Genomic DNA, 16,460 nt, shown 5'->3' with positions numbered 1-16,460 from the left:
CTCCGGCCAGCGCGTCCCGTCCGTCCGCGGTGGGCGGGGGTCGTGAGGGAGGAGCCGCTGCTGAGGGGGCCACCCGGGCCGGGCGCTTCTCGCCGCTCCGGGAGAGACCTTGGAGTAACACGGAGTGCCTGTGGAGAGCGGGCAGCGCCGATGTGGGGCATCGTGGGGAAGGGCACCGAGAACGGGGCTGTGGTAGCGCCGGTGTGAGGAGAACGCGGAACCGCCCTCATGGGATCCCTCAGAGCCCGGAACAGCGCTGCGAGGCTGCTGGGAGAATCCTTAAAATACCCATAGAGAAGGTGCTGGGTTGTGTAACTGTGTTAGCGAGCTCGCGGAGGCAGGGAGGCTCAGAAAGCTGAACGCCGGGAGGGAGGTGCAGGAAACTGATTCATAGAATTATGGAATGTTAAGGATTGGAAGGGACCTTAAAGATCTTCTAGTCCCAACTCCCCCGCCATGAACAGGGACATCTCCCACTAGACCAGGTTGCTCAAGGCTTTATTCAGTCTGGCTTTCAACGCTGCCAGGGTTGGGGCATCCACAATCTCCCTGGGCAACCTGTGCCAGGGCTTCACCATCCTCAAGTAAAGAATTTCTTCCTAATATCTGACCTAATTTTTCCCTCTTTCAGTTTGTACCCATTAGTCCTTGTCCTATCGCTACAGTTCCTGCAAAGAGTCCCTCTCTAACTTCCCTGTAGCCCTTTCAGAAGGGAGCTGGAAGTTTGCTATCAGGTCTCCACACAACCTTCTCTTCTCCAGGCTGAACAGCCCCAGCTCTCCCAGCCTGTCTTTGTAGGGGAGGTGCTCCACTGCTCTTATCAACTTCATGGCTTCCTCTGGGCTTGCTCCAACACTTCCATGTCCTTCTTATGTTGAGGACCCCAGAGGTGGATGCAGCACTCCAAGTGAGGTCTCACCAGAGCAGAGCAGAGGGGCAGAATCGCCTCCTGTGCCTTGCTGGCCATGCTGCTTTTGATGCAGCCCAGGATGCCATTGGCTTTCTGGGCTTCAGCAGATTCATGGATAAGGGATGCTGGAGTGAATGGGCAGTGACTGTAATGCCTCAGATCGAGCACTTGCAGGTGCTGGGAGAGAACGAGAGGTTTGTACCAGAGACACACTGCCCTCAAGTAGCCCCTACCACTGCTGCAGACAGGCTGCTGGCAAAGGGGGGTGTTGATCCCACCCTCTCCTGGATATGCTCCAAAAGAAGCAGGAGTTGTATTGATTTCTGGACATGGAGACTCATCCTGATCTTTTATCCTATAAAGAGATGTTTGAAGTGCTGCACAAAGCACTTCAGAGTAGTAGGTGAGTTTGATTTAGTAACACTGCAGGGAATATAGGGCTAATTAGACAAGTCTGAATGTTCTGGAAGCAAAGATTTTTGAAAACAAGTAATTACATGAATTATTAAGGAGATCTTATGCTGCATGAAAATAAAAGGAAGTTGATCAATGACGTTAATCAGTGACAGATCTCTAATCAATAGTTATTTACAGAAAAGATTAAGTATAAACTGGATGAAGTCTGTAAGAGCACTCAGTTAAATATTGGGAAGAAACTCTTCCCTGTGAGGGTGGTGAGCCCTGGCCAGGTTGGACAGGGCTTAGAGCAACTGGTCTAGGGGAGTGGAATGAGATGATCTTCCAACCAAACCATTCCAGGATTTTATTCTATGGTTTTAACCACCCTGTATGACAGGATTCTATTAAATCTTGTGTAAGTAGGAGCTCTCCTCGACAGGAAAGCAGTTTGTTTTTACCTGATTGGGGGAAGATGTAGAAATGTTTAGTGGAGATAATACAACTCAATGACACTCTTAATATTAAAAATGTAGTTATTCTGAACACTGGAGTTTCTTTCAGAGATCATGGAAACACAGCATCAAGCCTGCTGCAGGATCACTATCTTGATTCATCTTGGAGAACTGGCAACAGTCTTGTAAGTATTTTTTAAATGAATGCTGCTTCTAGCAAGGTTATCAGAGCTTCTGTGTTCTCTCTTCCCTCCATGTAGACACTCTTTTAGGTTTTTAACCAGTGGTTTTTCCTTACTTTTAGAATCTGTTTATTGTCAGTACTTAAGTACAGTGTGACAGAATTCAGACACTAAACTGTATTTTTGTTATTTGCAGCCCTGGATGTTGGACAGCAGCATTAGTGAAGAAAACAGGGCTGTCATAGAGAAGATGTTGCTGGAAGAAGAGTATCCTTTTGCTGATTTGGATTTAAGTTTTCCTGTAGAATGCTAAAAAACCTCTTCTTTCCAAAAGAACTGGACAAACCTTTCTCTGTAAAGGTGACTGAAGCCCTGTCATCTTGTAGATAGATTGCAGAAATCCTGCTGTAGAAATGGCAGTATTTGTTTCTACAGCTGGGTAGTTCTGAAGCAGTGTAATTTATATGATTATTAAAATTCTCGCATGTACAAATATCTCTGGTGCTTTGAAAACTTAATGACTGTTTCAGATATTATTTATCTAATAAATCACTTTCTGAAAAAATATGGCTCAGCCAAAAGGAAGTAGAGAAAAGATCTATGAAAAGGTAAGATCTGTCTGGGAAAAATTCTTACTTAGCTGAGTAGAAAGAAAAGTCCTTCTAAAATAAGTTTATTTGCTGAGATATGCACCAGCAGCACAGTTACTAATTTTTATTTTCACTCTTTTATTTGCAGCCCACATAAGAAAACTGGAAAAGTCATGTATGTACATTTTAACATTGAATTGCATTGAATTGCATTTTTAAGTGTGGTGTCTGATTTTGTTAAGTTACTAGATACTATTTTAATAAAAATCAAAGTTTCTTTTATTTGGCTGTATAAAATTATTTAAGAGACCTTTCAACAGGAAGAAATACTGTTGTGTGTGACAACAGGCTGGAGTAAACCAGGTTTGGGGTTTTTTTTTGGTAGCACAGTGGTTTACAATAAAAAATTGGTAATTCTAGTTGGCTTTTTTGCCTGATCTTTTCTGTTGCTTGCTTTTATGTATTTCTGTGCCACAAGTCACTGATGAGTATCGAGTTGCCTTAAATCTTCCATTGTGATGGACAAGCTGATGTGATTCTCCGTATTTTATTTTTGAGTCACATTCATGTTTAAAGCAATACTTTGAGTTTTACCAAAGATGGGGAGTAGTCCTCCTGTCAGAGGGTGCCTTGAGTGACTGGGATTGGAGAATATCTGGATTTGGGAAAGCACTGATTTCTGCTTCCTGCATTCCCAGGGTGCGATCACCTACAAAAGCACCTGGCTGCTCCTTGAAGTGGACATCAGAGGAAAAAGAGCTGTTTGAGCAAGGACTGGTGAGTATATATATATATATATAAAAAATAAATTGAATTAATGAGTTTATCTTGAACAGCAAAGGAGTTAACACGTATTGTAAACACGTTGTACAATCACAATGCTGCATTAACTATGGGAAGTAGAGTGTGTCCTTAAGGTAGATCAGGTAATCAAGTGAAATCCTTTACTGTTGTAAGGTCTGTGGAGATTATATGGTTGTGCCAGTTGTAAAAGGGTTTGCTTTGCCAGGCACAAGGATTGCTTGGGATAGTAGGCAGCAGGGTGCCTGAACTGGGTGAAGAAGATCCTCTAGTTAAGAATAACAAGAATTCTTACTACTGGATGCAGTTTCAGTCTTGGTAGGACATGAATAGTGAGGTTCTTTACCATGGGTCTGCTGTACTGTGTGTGTATTTTAATGAATAATCGAGGTTTTGAACTCATTTGACACATGCAGTGCCATGTATGGGATGTCAGAGTTTGGGTGACTTCCATGTGCTTTGTTGTTTTAGGTGAAATTTGGCCGCAGGTGGACGAAAATTGCCAAGTTGATTGGCACTCGAACGGTTCTGCAAGTCAAGAGCTACGCTCGGCAGTACTTTAGGAACAAGGTAAATGGAGCATCCCTGGAGCTGGCAAAAAGGTGTTTGCCAATGGGTAGCTTGGTTTTAATCTGTCTTTTCAGGGCACTGCTGTCAAAGCAGGTACTCTATTCATTCCCATATTCAGAAAAGTGCAATATCCTATTTGCAGATTTAAATGTGAAATCAGACCTGATTTCAAATTCCTAGCGTGACCAGTATTTTTATTGCTGATATAACTAAACAATAAATGTAGTGTAATTGTGGTCTCTTATACTGTTGGTTGTTAGTCTGAAAATACTGGTTTTCCACTATATAGCTGTTTTTGCTGTGTGTTGTAGTTTTAGCTTCATCCTCATTTGAGATTTCGTGGATTTTAAGAAGAAATAACTACTTTCTAGGGGTTTTTGACTGGAAATACATGTAAATTTCCACTTGGGCTAAAGTATCCCAGTAATGCTGTGTAAAAGTCAGTTGCAATGGATTAAAATAAATTAAAAGGATAAATCAAAGAAGAAACACTTCAGAATGTCTGCTGTTTCAATAAAATAGTTCTGATTATTTGGCAGGCAGATGGGTTTGGTTTGTTTCTCCTTCCTAAAAGTGTTTTATATTTTCCTAAGGCAAAAAATGGTGATTCTGAAAAAGAAGAGCAAAGTCAGTGTGGGAGCAGCCTTCCCATGGAGGATGGAGTAAGGGTAGAAGCTGGAAACTTGAGAGGCCGTGCAGACCCCAACCTGAACGCAGTGAAAATTGAAAAGCTGTCAGATGATGAGGAAGTGGACATAACTGATGACATGGATGAACTACTCACTCCTGCCTTCCAGCAAGAAACTGCAAAATCTGAATTTCCTGTTATTCCAAGAAGTCCAGTTGAAGAAACAAAAGCAGTGGAACAAGGTTTTTCATCTGCTGGACACAGTTCTGCAACTGCTTTACCTAAAGAAGATCCTCACCATACCAGGCCAGAGACAGTGGATGCGTTGGTATTTCCTGCGGTGGCAGCAACGTGTTCCCAGCACCTGAATGGGGATAACTCTGTGAATTTGGATTACCAGCAGTACAATAACTTCATTGAGAAAGCTGAACAAGGTGGACCAGTCACATGTCATGGGACTGCACAAGGAACTGATCAGGAGCTCAGTGAGGAGCAAAGAGACCCAGCTGATAATGGATTGCTTTTTCCTTCTTCGTGCCAAGTGGATGAAGATCATCAAGAGGAAGCAGAGGAGCTGAAGCCACCTGATCAAGAAGTGGAGGTTGACAGAAGCATCATTCTGGAAGAAGAAAAGCAGGCTATTCCCGAATTCTTCGAAGGGCGCCAGGCCAAAACACCAGAGCGTTATTTGAAAATCAGGAATTATATTTTGGACCAGTGGTGAGATGCATTAATTTATTTTATTGAAATAAGTGATTAAGATATCCTGGTTTGATGTAGTTAAAACACTACTTAGCACTAATAGCTTACTTCGGAAAAGAGTAAAATTAATCGTATGGTAGGTTGCCAGTGAACAGCATTCATTATTAATGCTTCTTCTCCATCTTCCCTATTTTTTCTCTGGCATTTTGGAAGCTGAGGAATGAAAGTACTTAGAAACATTAAGAAAATTAATGTCCTGTACCAGAACAGGCTGCATTTGTTTTGGCTATGCTATTTTCTTGCCATTTTTGCCATCCTGTATGTAAAGAATGGTTTTAATAAATGGTTCCTTAAAATAACCAGTGGCATTAATTCTGTAGCCCTGCCTTTAAAGAAGGGCAGCAAGAAGTAATAATCTGTGCTAGAGCAAATAATGTTGACCAAAAGAATGCCTCAAATTAAGAATCAATTTGGAGTGGTGCTTGTACACTTAAATATTTGATATTCCATATCCCGAGGATTAGTGTAAGGAATCGTAGTGACTTGTGGTAGCAGGCTCAAGATAGTTTGGTTGCCAGTGTTGGTTTGTGCTTGCTTTGAAGTAGAAAGAATTACTGAGTTTAACTTTGTTCTCACTCAGTTGTCTTGTGCTCTGACAGCTTGTTCTAGTCGCAAAGAGAGACTAAAATGCCATTCCACACCAGAGAAGTGTTGAACTGAAAAGATTCCGTATCAGTTTGAAAGGAAGGAATAAGTGCCTAGAGAGTGAAAACAGGACCTCAGTTAAGGTCACACAATTCCCTTGTCCCCTCGGGGTCTGTTCTGCTCTTTGACAAGGTGCTGTGCTTTGTTTCAGGGAGAGATGCAAACCCAAATACCTGAACAAGACCTCGGTGCGTCCTGGCCTGAAGAACTGCGGGGACGTCAACTGCATCGGGCGGATCCACACGTACCTGGAGCTGATAGGAGCAATCAACTTTGGCTGTGGTAAAGATATTTCTGTTGGAATCAATAAAGAGCCTCCTTTGGTGTCATGTTGAAGGACTGCCCAGCATTAGGGTGTGCTGCTCCCACAGAGGATGCACATTCATCCTTGCTAGGAAGGACCTTCTGACAGATTGTCTCTCATTACCCTGCAAAATCTAGAGGAGCTTGTAACCTGTTGACTATGAATTTTGGATTCACACAAAACCTTTTATTTTTTCTTTCTTTTCCCCTTCCCTCCTGTTTACCACCCACTAGCTGGTGGGATGTGTTTTTTGTTTTGTGCTTTTCTGTGTATCCTGATGCCAGCTGCATCTGAAATTCTGCTGTATCTGAAATTCTGATGACATGGAGGAACTACTCACTCCTGCCTTCCAGCAAGAAACTGGAAATTATTCATTTTAATGAATAATTGAGGTTACCAGCTGTATCTGAAATTCTGCGTGTCTTCTTACTAGTTGGAATTCGAGTAATTGTTTCTTCTCCCATGCTAAATTATAACTAATTCCTAAATAAACCCCAATGCCTTCATCCTCAGGGCTAGTTTTTAAACAATTGACATGTTAAAATTAGGTTACCTGTTAAAAGTGAACATACAGCTGTAACTTGATGTTGGCTTAGAGTGCCTGGATGGATTTTGGTCCAAAGCTGCATGACAGTTACTTAGGAGAGGAGCAACGTGTCTTGCAAGTACATTTCGTCTAGAGTAAAGTTACTAAAAATTAATTAATAATAAGGAAGGATGTTCTGTTGTTTTAAAAGTGTAGTGGGAGAGGGCTGTGTCATCACTCAGAATTATGAACGTCAAGAGATGTCTTTTCACTGTGAGGGTTTTGGTTGCTTTTTTCCTGTGCCATTTGCTGCTAACACTTACCCATGTCATTCCTGTGTGTGTGGCAGTGCTGAGTGGCCCTGAGCTCTGCTGACACAGGAATTGTCCCCTGTGTGTCCTGCAGAACAGGCTGTGTACAACCGGCCCCAGCCCGCCGACAGGAGCCGCTGCAGGGAGGGCAAGGACACGGTGGAAGCCTATCAGCTGGCCCAGCGCCTGCAGTCCATGGTACAGCCTGGGGCAGAAGAAAGGGGGAAAATCCTCCCAGTTTGCATTTGCAAGCCAGGGCACCTCGGGGAATTTCTCCCCTCATTCAGGTTGCAGTTTCGTTAGAGTGCCCTGTGATTGGGGTGTCAGTCTAGGTACAGGTGTCTCACACCCACTCACTTGTTCATGTACTTTACTTCAGTTGTCTTGCAGGCCTTCCCCTGCAGCCCAAACCCACTCCTCCCCACAATTTATTAGCCAGAAAATAGTGAAGTGCATTGCAGTGTGTGATTGTTTGCATTTCAACTGTTAAATACAGTAGGTATGTGTTACGGCTTACTGAGACCCCTATGCACACAATTAAATGCAGTAGTAACTCATTTATAATTGCATGAATTACCAAGGCTTGCCAAAGTTAATTTTTATATTCACACTTAATGTAGCATTTTTAAGTACTTCACAGCAAAGTAAATCAGTTGATGAGAGGAAAACTAAATCAATCCCACTTTAAAACTAGTAAATTGAAATGTAAAGAACTGTAGCATACACTAAATGTAAACACACAGAGTTTATAGCTTTGTGTGTTGTCTGAGCAATAATTCAGAGCTGGATATTAATGCCCTGTTGCTGTCAGGGATGCTGATATTCCAGGGAATACCAACAGCCTTCGCAGCCTTAAATATCACTGATGGTATTTCAGGACAGATTGTGAGCTCCTTAATTCTACAGAGCTCGGGGTGTTCTATCTCTTGTGGGAACATGTCAGAGTGTCAGTACCACTCCTGGGGCAGTGACCTTTTGGACAATGTCCTCATAGCTGCCTAGATGAAGGAAATGCAGTTTTTTCAGGATAAGAGCTTTGACTCATGGTGGTTTCTTGCCTCAGCGCACAAGAAGACGGCGAGTGCGGGACCCTTGGGGAAACTGGTGTGATGCAAAGGATTTGGAAGGACAGACATTTGAGGTAACCCTCCTGTGTTTTAAACGTGCCTTAAATCATCAATTCTTGCTAATTGCTGGCAGGTGGTGTTGCATTAAACAGACAAGGGAACAGTTGTGTCACAGGGACTTACCCTCTCTTGTGGAAGTGTAATTTGAAAGTAATGCAGCAGCTGGTACATCTTCATGCTGATAAATACAACTGCATTTGGGGTTTGCACAGGGGTTTTATGCCCATAAAAACTCTTTGCCTTGTCTTGTAGGAGATTTCATGACCCGTTGCTTTCAGTTAACTGCCTTAATGGTAATGGTAGGGGATGGGAGAATAACATTTAAATGTTACATTTTCAGTCCTGTATGGTTTCCTTATGCTCCTTATGCAGGTGATAATGAGTTCCTAATATTAATTCTGCTACTAGCAATATCCCCAGAATATTGTGGTTTATTAAGTGCTTTAAAAATTCATACAAGGTTAAATATTTTATGGGAGAATTGGAAAGAAAATATTTGTCTGTTCCTACAATTTCAAATTATATGAAAAGTAAAGAACTGTAAACATCCAATTTTCCTGTAGAGAAAACCTTCTTAATTTTCAACCTTTCAGTAATTTCCTGTAACAATTACTTCCATAATGTTATCATGCCATACCTACTTTTGAGTAATTGTAGTTTAATAATTGCAACACTTCCTGCAAAATACATATTTGGACAGAAATAAAGGTTGAAAAACTTCATCCCTAAAGAGTGGTCATGATAAATTCTGGCTGTGGTAATGGCAGATTGTCACACCTGGATTTACACCTGGTTTGTGATGTGGGCTGTGATTTTACTGAATTTAATTGACTTGGAGAGTGAGAGAATTCTCTCATCAGGCATTAAACAGACACCTTGTGGACTTGATCTCAGATTGTCACTCCTTCCACACTGCTTGGTTCTGCCATGGCTGTTGCCTCTGTCTTGAATAGTCTTGTAATACACTAATTATATCAAGAATTTATTCTGGGCTGGTTTTGCAGTCAGGGCTGAAAAAGCACTTCAGACATTAAAATACTGAATTTTTTTAAAAAATCTTTTCAGCATCTCTCGGCTGAAGAATTAGCAAGAAGGAGAGAGGAAGAAAAACTGAAACCTGCAAAATCTTCTAAAGGTTCGAGACAAATCAAAAGGTATTTGATTGCATTGTGTTCGAACACAGATCTGCTAGGAACTGAACAAATGTCCTGTGTAGTGTCAGGCTGGAACCCTGCAAAGCATTAATATGTATCGTGGTCTGAAATAGCAGGGATGCATTTCAGATGTTCCATGTTGGAATTCAGGAGTGTGGGAAGTGACATTTCTGTATTTGGTGGAAGCCATCCTAATGTGGGATGAGAAAATCCAGTGAAGAAAACAAGGTTATTCCTCCTTTGCCAAGGAGACAGTGGGAAACTTGAAAAGTTTCCTGACTGTCCTACATCTTTAGAGAAATTTTCTTTCATTTTATAGTTCCTTTGATCCCTTTCAGCTGATACCATGCTGTTTGTTCACGGAAGAGAAGCAGGTATGTGCCTCTGAGGGAACTACCAAGAAGGCTCCATTGCTTTGGGTTACTTTTCTTATACTCATTACTGTGTTTGTCATTTCAGGCACCCTTTCAGGTGAAAGTGTCTTCCGAAGCACTTTTAATAATGGATTTGGTGAGCGTTAAGTTTTGTCTTTCAAAAAGCTGTGATGTGTATGCTGTGGGTTTGGGGGATTTTTTAATGAGCAACATAAGAAGACCAAGAAAATAGAAGAGTTCGCCCAGAGAAGCTGTGGTTGCCCCATCTCTGGAAGTGTTCAAGGCCAGGGTGGGTGGGGCTCTGAACAACCTGGTCTAATGGAAGGTGTCCCTGCCCATGACAGGGGGAATAATGAGATAATCATGAAGTTTCCTTCCAACCCAAACCATTCTGTGATTCTTTCCAGTCAGACCTAGCAGTGAGAATCTAGTATTAAATAAAGCCCCTAAAATGAATGGGTTTTGTATTGTGCTTAATGTACAACTGTTGACCTTCTAGAAAAAGTAGTAAGAGCTTTGGTACTTTACTGAGAGCTTTACTACTTACTACTCTCTGTCATACTTTAAATCTAACTTGCTTAAAGCTACTTTCTGGAACAGACTGCCCTTCTGAAATCTATGGCTTCATTTTCTCCCAGTCTGGGAACTGATTTTGTGTTTGCAAAGCAACGTGTGGGTTTTTTCAAGAACAACGGGCTGTACCAAAATGTGTGCAGTTGTTCAGCTCTGCCCAGGCTGCAGTTTTTGAAGCCAGCATTGCCTCGTGTATGGAAGTGTTGCACCCTTGCACTACATCTGTGGTGTGTATATAATAAGCAAATTTAATCTTTTCTGTTTGCTTTAAATGAAGTACTGGCTATTTGAGAGTCTTGAGTTGTCTTGAGCTTTCCTTCTCCATATCCTTGAGAAGTCACTGACCTGTGAGAAATCCCACAACTTGGACTTTCCTACTTGTTTGATCTCATTCCAGCACTCTCACGTGTCTCTGGCAGAAGTGATTGGGCTGCTCGGTGGAAGGTACTCTGAAGCTGATAAGACCGTGGAAGTAAGTGTTTGTCTTTTCACATTTTCTCTATAATATCGAAACTGGAATGATCATAGCTATAATTTGAATAAATGTAACTTACTTCTGAAGGGCAATTAATTAATTATATTAAAGTTGAAGTTCATTACTGTAGTCTTGAAATACATTCTGAAGGGCAATTAATTAATTATATTAAAGTTCATTACTGTAGTCTTGAAATACGAGAGTTAAGCTTGTGTTCAAGTGTCAGCTGCATCACGAGGAAGATCTGGTAAATGATTCTTAAAACTCGTTAAGTTTTATGTAACTGCTGGAGGTTTCTTGCATTGATGCAGCTGGAGGTTCTTTTCACAGGTGTGTGCAGCAGAGCCGTGCAACAGCCTGAGCACAGGCCTGCAGTGCGAGATGGACCCGGTGTCCCAGACTCAGGCTTCGGAATCGCTGGCGGCCAGGGGCTTCCAGGTCATCGGCTGGTACCATTCCCACCCCGCCTTCGACCCCAACCCCTCCATCCGGGACATCGACACTCAGGCTAAATACCAGGTACAGCAAAAGCACTCAGCAGAGCACCCCGACAGCCCTGAGGCCTCCGTGGTGTTTATGGGTTGCACCAATGCATCTTACATCAGCTCAGCATCAATTGACATAAATGCTCTTTTTAGATTGCGGCATTGCCTGAACAAGATTGGAGTTTTGTATGTGGGGTTTTTTCTGTGTTTTTGTGTTTTTAGAGCTATTTCTCCAGGGGTGGTGCCATGTTCATCGGAATGATCATAAGCCCTTACAACAGGAATAATCCTCTCCCCTATTCCCAGATCACCTGTCTGGTCATTAGTGACGAGATCAGTTCTGACGGTTCCTATCGTAAGTACCCGTCTTTTATTAACCAGTGTCCTCGTTTGCCTTCCCCTTTTGGATCTTAAGGGGAAAATGTCCGGTTTTGAACCGGAGAAATCAGTATTTATGTATTTATATTGGTAATATGATGGTATTATATAAATAGTGTAATTCATAATGGTAACGTGTGCTGGAAAAACCCATGCATTTCACTGAAAGAATAAACCTGCAAGCTTCTGTGCTGTCAGGACAGGAATACACAAGTATAAATATATACAAGATTGATCTTCTGTATTAGTAATTCCCACAATTCGTGAAAGAAGTGTAAGGGTTGGGACATGGGTCCCTGTTATTTACATACAGAATCCATATGAACAGCTTAGAAACTGTCTCATATCTTACTTGGCTTTTGCTACGTTACAGTGTTCTGAACAGATTCTCTGCTCGAGGAGACAGAAGTAAATAGCAAAGAATTGGCTGCTATAGTGGCCAAAAATCCCTAATTTTTGGGTAGCATGGCATTCAGAAGGTCAAAGGATCACATACATGTGCCAGCTGTCCAGGGGAACACAAGGCATGAAAGCTGAAATGGTGCTGGCATGAACCCCCCCCCCCAAGGGAACAAATTCTTGATTAAAAATACCATTGGCATTTCATGAAAACAGGATCCTTTCCTTTCTTGAACAGTTAAGGACATACCACATAAAATTTGCTGTATTGCAAGTGATGATGAGATCTTCTGCTCTTTTCCTGACATGGATTTGAGGGAAATTCCCCTGATAACAGTAGATAGTTCTGCTAGCTACCTGTTCTCTCTCCTCCTCCCTCTATTTATAAAGTCCTGATTTTGGCATCCACACTCCAAGGTCTCCAGTTCTCTTGGCACAGCAGTAACTGAGGCCTTGTGAGCCCACAGTTCCCTCTGTTTTTTCCTGTGGAAGCAGGAAGGGGAGCCCCTCTGCCTGGAGCCTCACTGCACAATCCTGGGGCCGGGGGAGCAGTGGCCACATCTGTGCCCCAGTTCCTGTTTACCACACTGAGAGTCCTGCACTTCTATCCTCTTTTCCCCCTTGTGGGGGGAGTTAAAATACTGACAAACTCTATTGCCCTTAGAAGACATTTTTGTAGTCACGTGCATTTTCTGTCGGAGGATTTCAGATTTCTGTTTCGCTCCTGAAATCAAGGTTTTACAAAATGCCATCTCCTCTGGTTCTTTGGAAATGATTTACTGAAACGTACAGTCTCATTCTTCCTGATTTTTGCTAAACAAATTGTGTTCTGCAAATAACTTTCTGATTCTCCTTTAAAATATTTTCTAACATTCTCTTCCCCCACGTGCAGTAAATGAGTAGAATTTCTTCATTTTTGAGCAAAATTCCTTTGAAATTGAGAACAGTAGTCAGCACTTCACCATCAGCCCATTCATACTTAAAAACTAAACCTTTTTAATTAATTTAATAACCATATAAATCTTACAGAGACTAAAAAAGTGCTACTAAGTTATAAACACTTAATTTTTCCATTTCTGGGTTTGTTGTAGATTTTTGTGCCCTTCCTTATGGAATGGGAATTGGCAAGGGCAGGGAGGAGAACAGATTTGTTCCTACTCCCACCAGAATTAAATTTGGAATCCAAAACACGTCATCCTTTTACTTTAACCTCTTTAATGTTGTCAAGGAACACAACTACAGGCTTCTGCAGTCAGTAATAAATGAGGAACAATTATGTGGAAGGGAGGGATTGCACCTAAACTAAACAGGAAAAACACACTGAATAATGATCTTCAATTGATTGCAGGCCTGCCCTACAAATTTGAAACGGAACAGATGTTGGAGGAGCCTCAGTGGGAATTAATATTTGAAAAAACACGGTGGATAATTGAAAAATACAGATTTTGCCATAGGTAAGTGTCTAGTTCTGTTACAAACACACAGGTTGGAATGTTTCTATGTTTATTGTTATGTTCCAGTCAAGACCTGTGGCTGCTTTCCCCAGCACTCCTGTTTGTTTTTCTTCCAACAGCAGTGTCCCCATGGATAAAATTTTTCATAGAGATTCTGACCTGACTTGTTTGCAAAAAGTAAGTTTTCTTCTCTTAACTTTTTAATGTTAGATGTGTTTTTAAATGCAAATCTGTTTCATATCAGGAGAAGTCACCTGAAGTTAGTTACACTTCTACAAATCAGAGATGTAAATTGGTGACAATAAATGAATTCTGTGGCACAGCTTATTTACTTACAACACAGTGAAAATAAAGATCCTCCTCTGGGAGAGGTGGGGATGTGGTTATGTGCAGACACCGGGTTTGACCCTCAGTTTGGAGGAGAATTAATGAAAAATTACTCAGTCTTTTCTCAGCATTTTGTGTTCTTTCGCTGTCAAGACCTGCACACACCTCGAGAGCAGCCTTGGCCTTCCTGTTCCTTTGTTCCACCAGTAAAATACTGCTGTGCCATGTTTATCATGGATAAGTAGGAACCTTAATTTTTCAGTCAGTGTAGTCACTGCTCTGCAGCTCTGACTGATGGCAGCTGTACCGTTATTGCACAGCCAAGACAGAAACTGTGCCCAAAGCAAAGACATAAAAAGAAAGCTTGCACACAGTAATTGCACACATTGAACTTTTTGTTTCCTCTCAACACATCTTTGCTTATAAACCAACATTGAGTTGATAGATGCTCTGAAATTTAGCTGTTGGGTAACTGGTTTTGAAGACTTGGGTTTAGATCACCCATGTGACTGTTCCTTTTAAATTTATGATGTACAAACACTTTTTGTAGTGTTAATCCTAAATAAATAAATAAAAACTGCTTTGCAATGCTTACCAGATGAAAGGGGGTAAAAATGGCAATTTAAAACAAATTTCTTTTTCTCTTGCCTAGCTTTTGGAGTGCATGAGGAAGACTTTGGGCAAGGTAACAAACTGCCTCATTGCTGAAGAGTTCTTGACTCAGATAGAAAACTTATTCCTTTCCACGTACAAGAGTGAGAAAAGGGATAATGCTGAAGGAAGTGAGAATGAATGTTCACATGAATTGCCGGTGTGATGGCTTTGGAATTTTGGTTTTTTTTTTTAATTTCTTCCTCTCCTCTCCATTTTCTGTCAACTCCTTCAGAATTTTTATCCGTTTTGATAGTGAGTGTTACAGAATCCAGTGTCATCTTATTGTTGTGGTTTAAAACCACTTTGAAAACTCTTAATGTCGTGACCTGTGTGCCCAAGGAATGCTTAATGCTAATGAGGTTAATGATTGACCAGCCTGATGTTCGGGAAGGAGCACACCCTGTCAAGAATGCTGTGCATCAGTCTTCAAGGAGAGCTGATCCTCTCTCAAGTCCTTCAGTTTGGAAACTTTATTTCATTCTTTTATCTACAGGTGCACCTCTAACTCAGAATGAATTTGTTCCTTTGCTTTAGGGAGTGTAAGTTTGAATGAGTTCACAAAAGGGAAACTTAACTGAGAGTTTTGTAGCTCAGACTTTCCTGGTATCCAGTCTGAAGTTTCATTCAGTGGTAGCAAAATACATCACCCAATTTCTTTTTTTACTATTACTCTCATATTACTTTTCCCCATTGATTCTGATGGTCACGTAGCTTTTTGGCACGTTCTCTGCCATCCTGCTTCTATACTGGGGAGAAAAAGCTGATGAGTTTCATGACTTCTCAGTAGTGGCTGTGTTTGTTTCCAGTGGAAATGGTAACTCCTGTCTTACTACAGGTTGCATCTTTCTGGCCTTCCATTCTACAGGAAGGTTTTTTTGTTGTTCTCCAGATCATTGTGGTTTGTCCACTTCTAATTGCCAGTGTTTCCTGTGGAAACAAGAGCTCCTAATTGATGGCAAACTGAGTGCAATGAGAAGAAAAGGATTTGTGTTTTTAAAGAAAAAAATCCCCACTTTTATATTCAGAGTCTTCTCTATAATGTGCAGTTCAATGGGAAAACACTGGTTTATATCAGTTCCTCAGTTATGATTTCATACAGGTATATATTTAGATAAATCAGTCACAGATTGGTCTTGATTGAGAAGTTTCCTGATTGCAACTTGGAAATGTTTCATGAGCTGCATCGTTGTGAATCATTTTAGCAAAAGTGTGCTTTAAATGTTGCTTTCTAAATACTAAGGAAACTTGACTTGTTTACAGGTATTACTATTTACACGTTTATCTTGGGCAGAGTTTCTCAAAGAGGTCTAAAATATATTTGAAAGTCTCAAGCAAGACTTAGAGTTTATATCTAGAGGGGAGACAATGGACCTAAGTTTTATGTTAAGAAAATATGTGTGTGTATATATATAGTTCTACATAACATAAATGGAATTTTAAGATTTTATATGTTTCAGCTTCTTGTTTGTATAAAGAGTTTGAAAAGCTTTAAAATCCCAAGGAGGGAACTCCTTCACAGGAAGTTAATGTTATATTTTTATCAGGCTTCATGAGTCTCTTTCTGTCACTAAGGGGAAGGTGCAGAACCTGATCAGACAAAAATAGGAGCCCTTGAAACTCAGTGATTTTCCCACATTTAAGAGCTATAGACTCAAAAGTACTGGTGGGGGTTGTGTGCTCTCTCTATGTTCAGATGTGCTGGTGCACAGCTTTAGGTCCCACTACTGTGTGTAATTTATCACTTGGTGTATCCATCTCTATCTGGCCTGTTGACCCAGCCTGCATTTACTCTAAACTGTCATCTTTGGGGCTTCCTGACTACCAGTATTGCATGGATTCCTGGATTCCTGGTTAAGCTACACTCCAGGTGGGAAAGCATTCCTCCCTCTCAGTCATGGGCTGTTGGGTTGCAGTTTTGCACAGGTTACTCTGGGAAATCCCCCGGTGTCAATGTCCTGACAGCAGTAATTAGAGCTGGTT

General features: G+C 41.3%; 1 protein-coding gene across 2 annotated transcripts; it reads left to right on the top strand.

The window, feature by feature from the left end:
* The first annotated feature begins 33 nt into the window (after positions 1-33).
* Positions 34-15,927, top strand: MYSM1 (Myb like, SWIRM and MPN domains 1). Of its 2 annotated transcripts, none has more exons than XM_017733501.1 (19): positions 34-1,946; positions 2,140-2,210; positions 2,474-2,551; positions 2,682-2,708; positions 3,232-3,310; positions 3,806-3,904; positions 4,498-5,252; positions 6,091-6,221; positions 7,175-7,278; positions 8,144-8,221; positions 9,273-9,361; positions 9,681-9,735; positions 9,821-9,871; positions 10,706-10,780; positions 11,114-11,302; positions 11,491-11,623; positions 13,394-13,499; positions 13,622-13,676; positions 14,479-15,927. In XM_017733501.1, the coding sequence occupies exons 2-19, from the start codon at positions 2,146-2,148 to the stop codon at positions 14,641-14,643; spliced, it is 2,334 nt and encodes a 777-aa protein (XP_017588990.1). In that variant the 5' UTR covers positions 34-1,946; positions 2,140-2,145; the 3' UTR covers positions 14,644-15,927. The 2 variants fall into 2 exon arrangements, with proteins under 2 accessions (XP_017588990.1, XP_017588989.1); XM_017733500.1 differs by having other exon boundaries at positions 35-1,946; positions 13,619-13,676.
* The last annotated feature ends 533 nt before the right edge of the window (positions 15,928-16,460 follow it).

This window comes from Corvus brachyrhynchos, unplaced genomic scaffold (genome assembly GCF_000691975.1).
Source record: "Corvus brachyrhynchos isolate BGI_N302 unplaced genomic scaffold, ASM69197v1 scaffold34, whole genome shotgun sequence".
Taxonomy (NCBI): domain Eukaryota; kingdom Metazoa; phylum Chordata; class Aves; order Passeriformes; family Corvidae; genus Corvus; species Corvus brachyrhynchos.
This window is presented reverse-complemented; position numbering and strand designations above follow the sequence as displayed.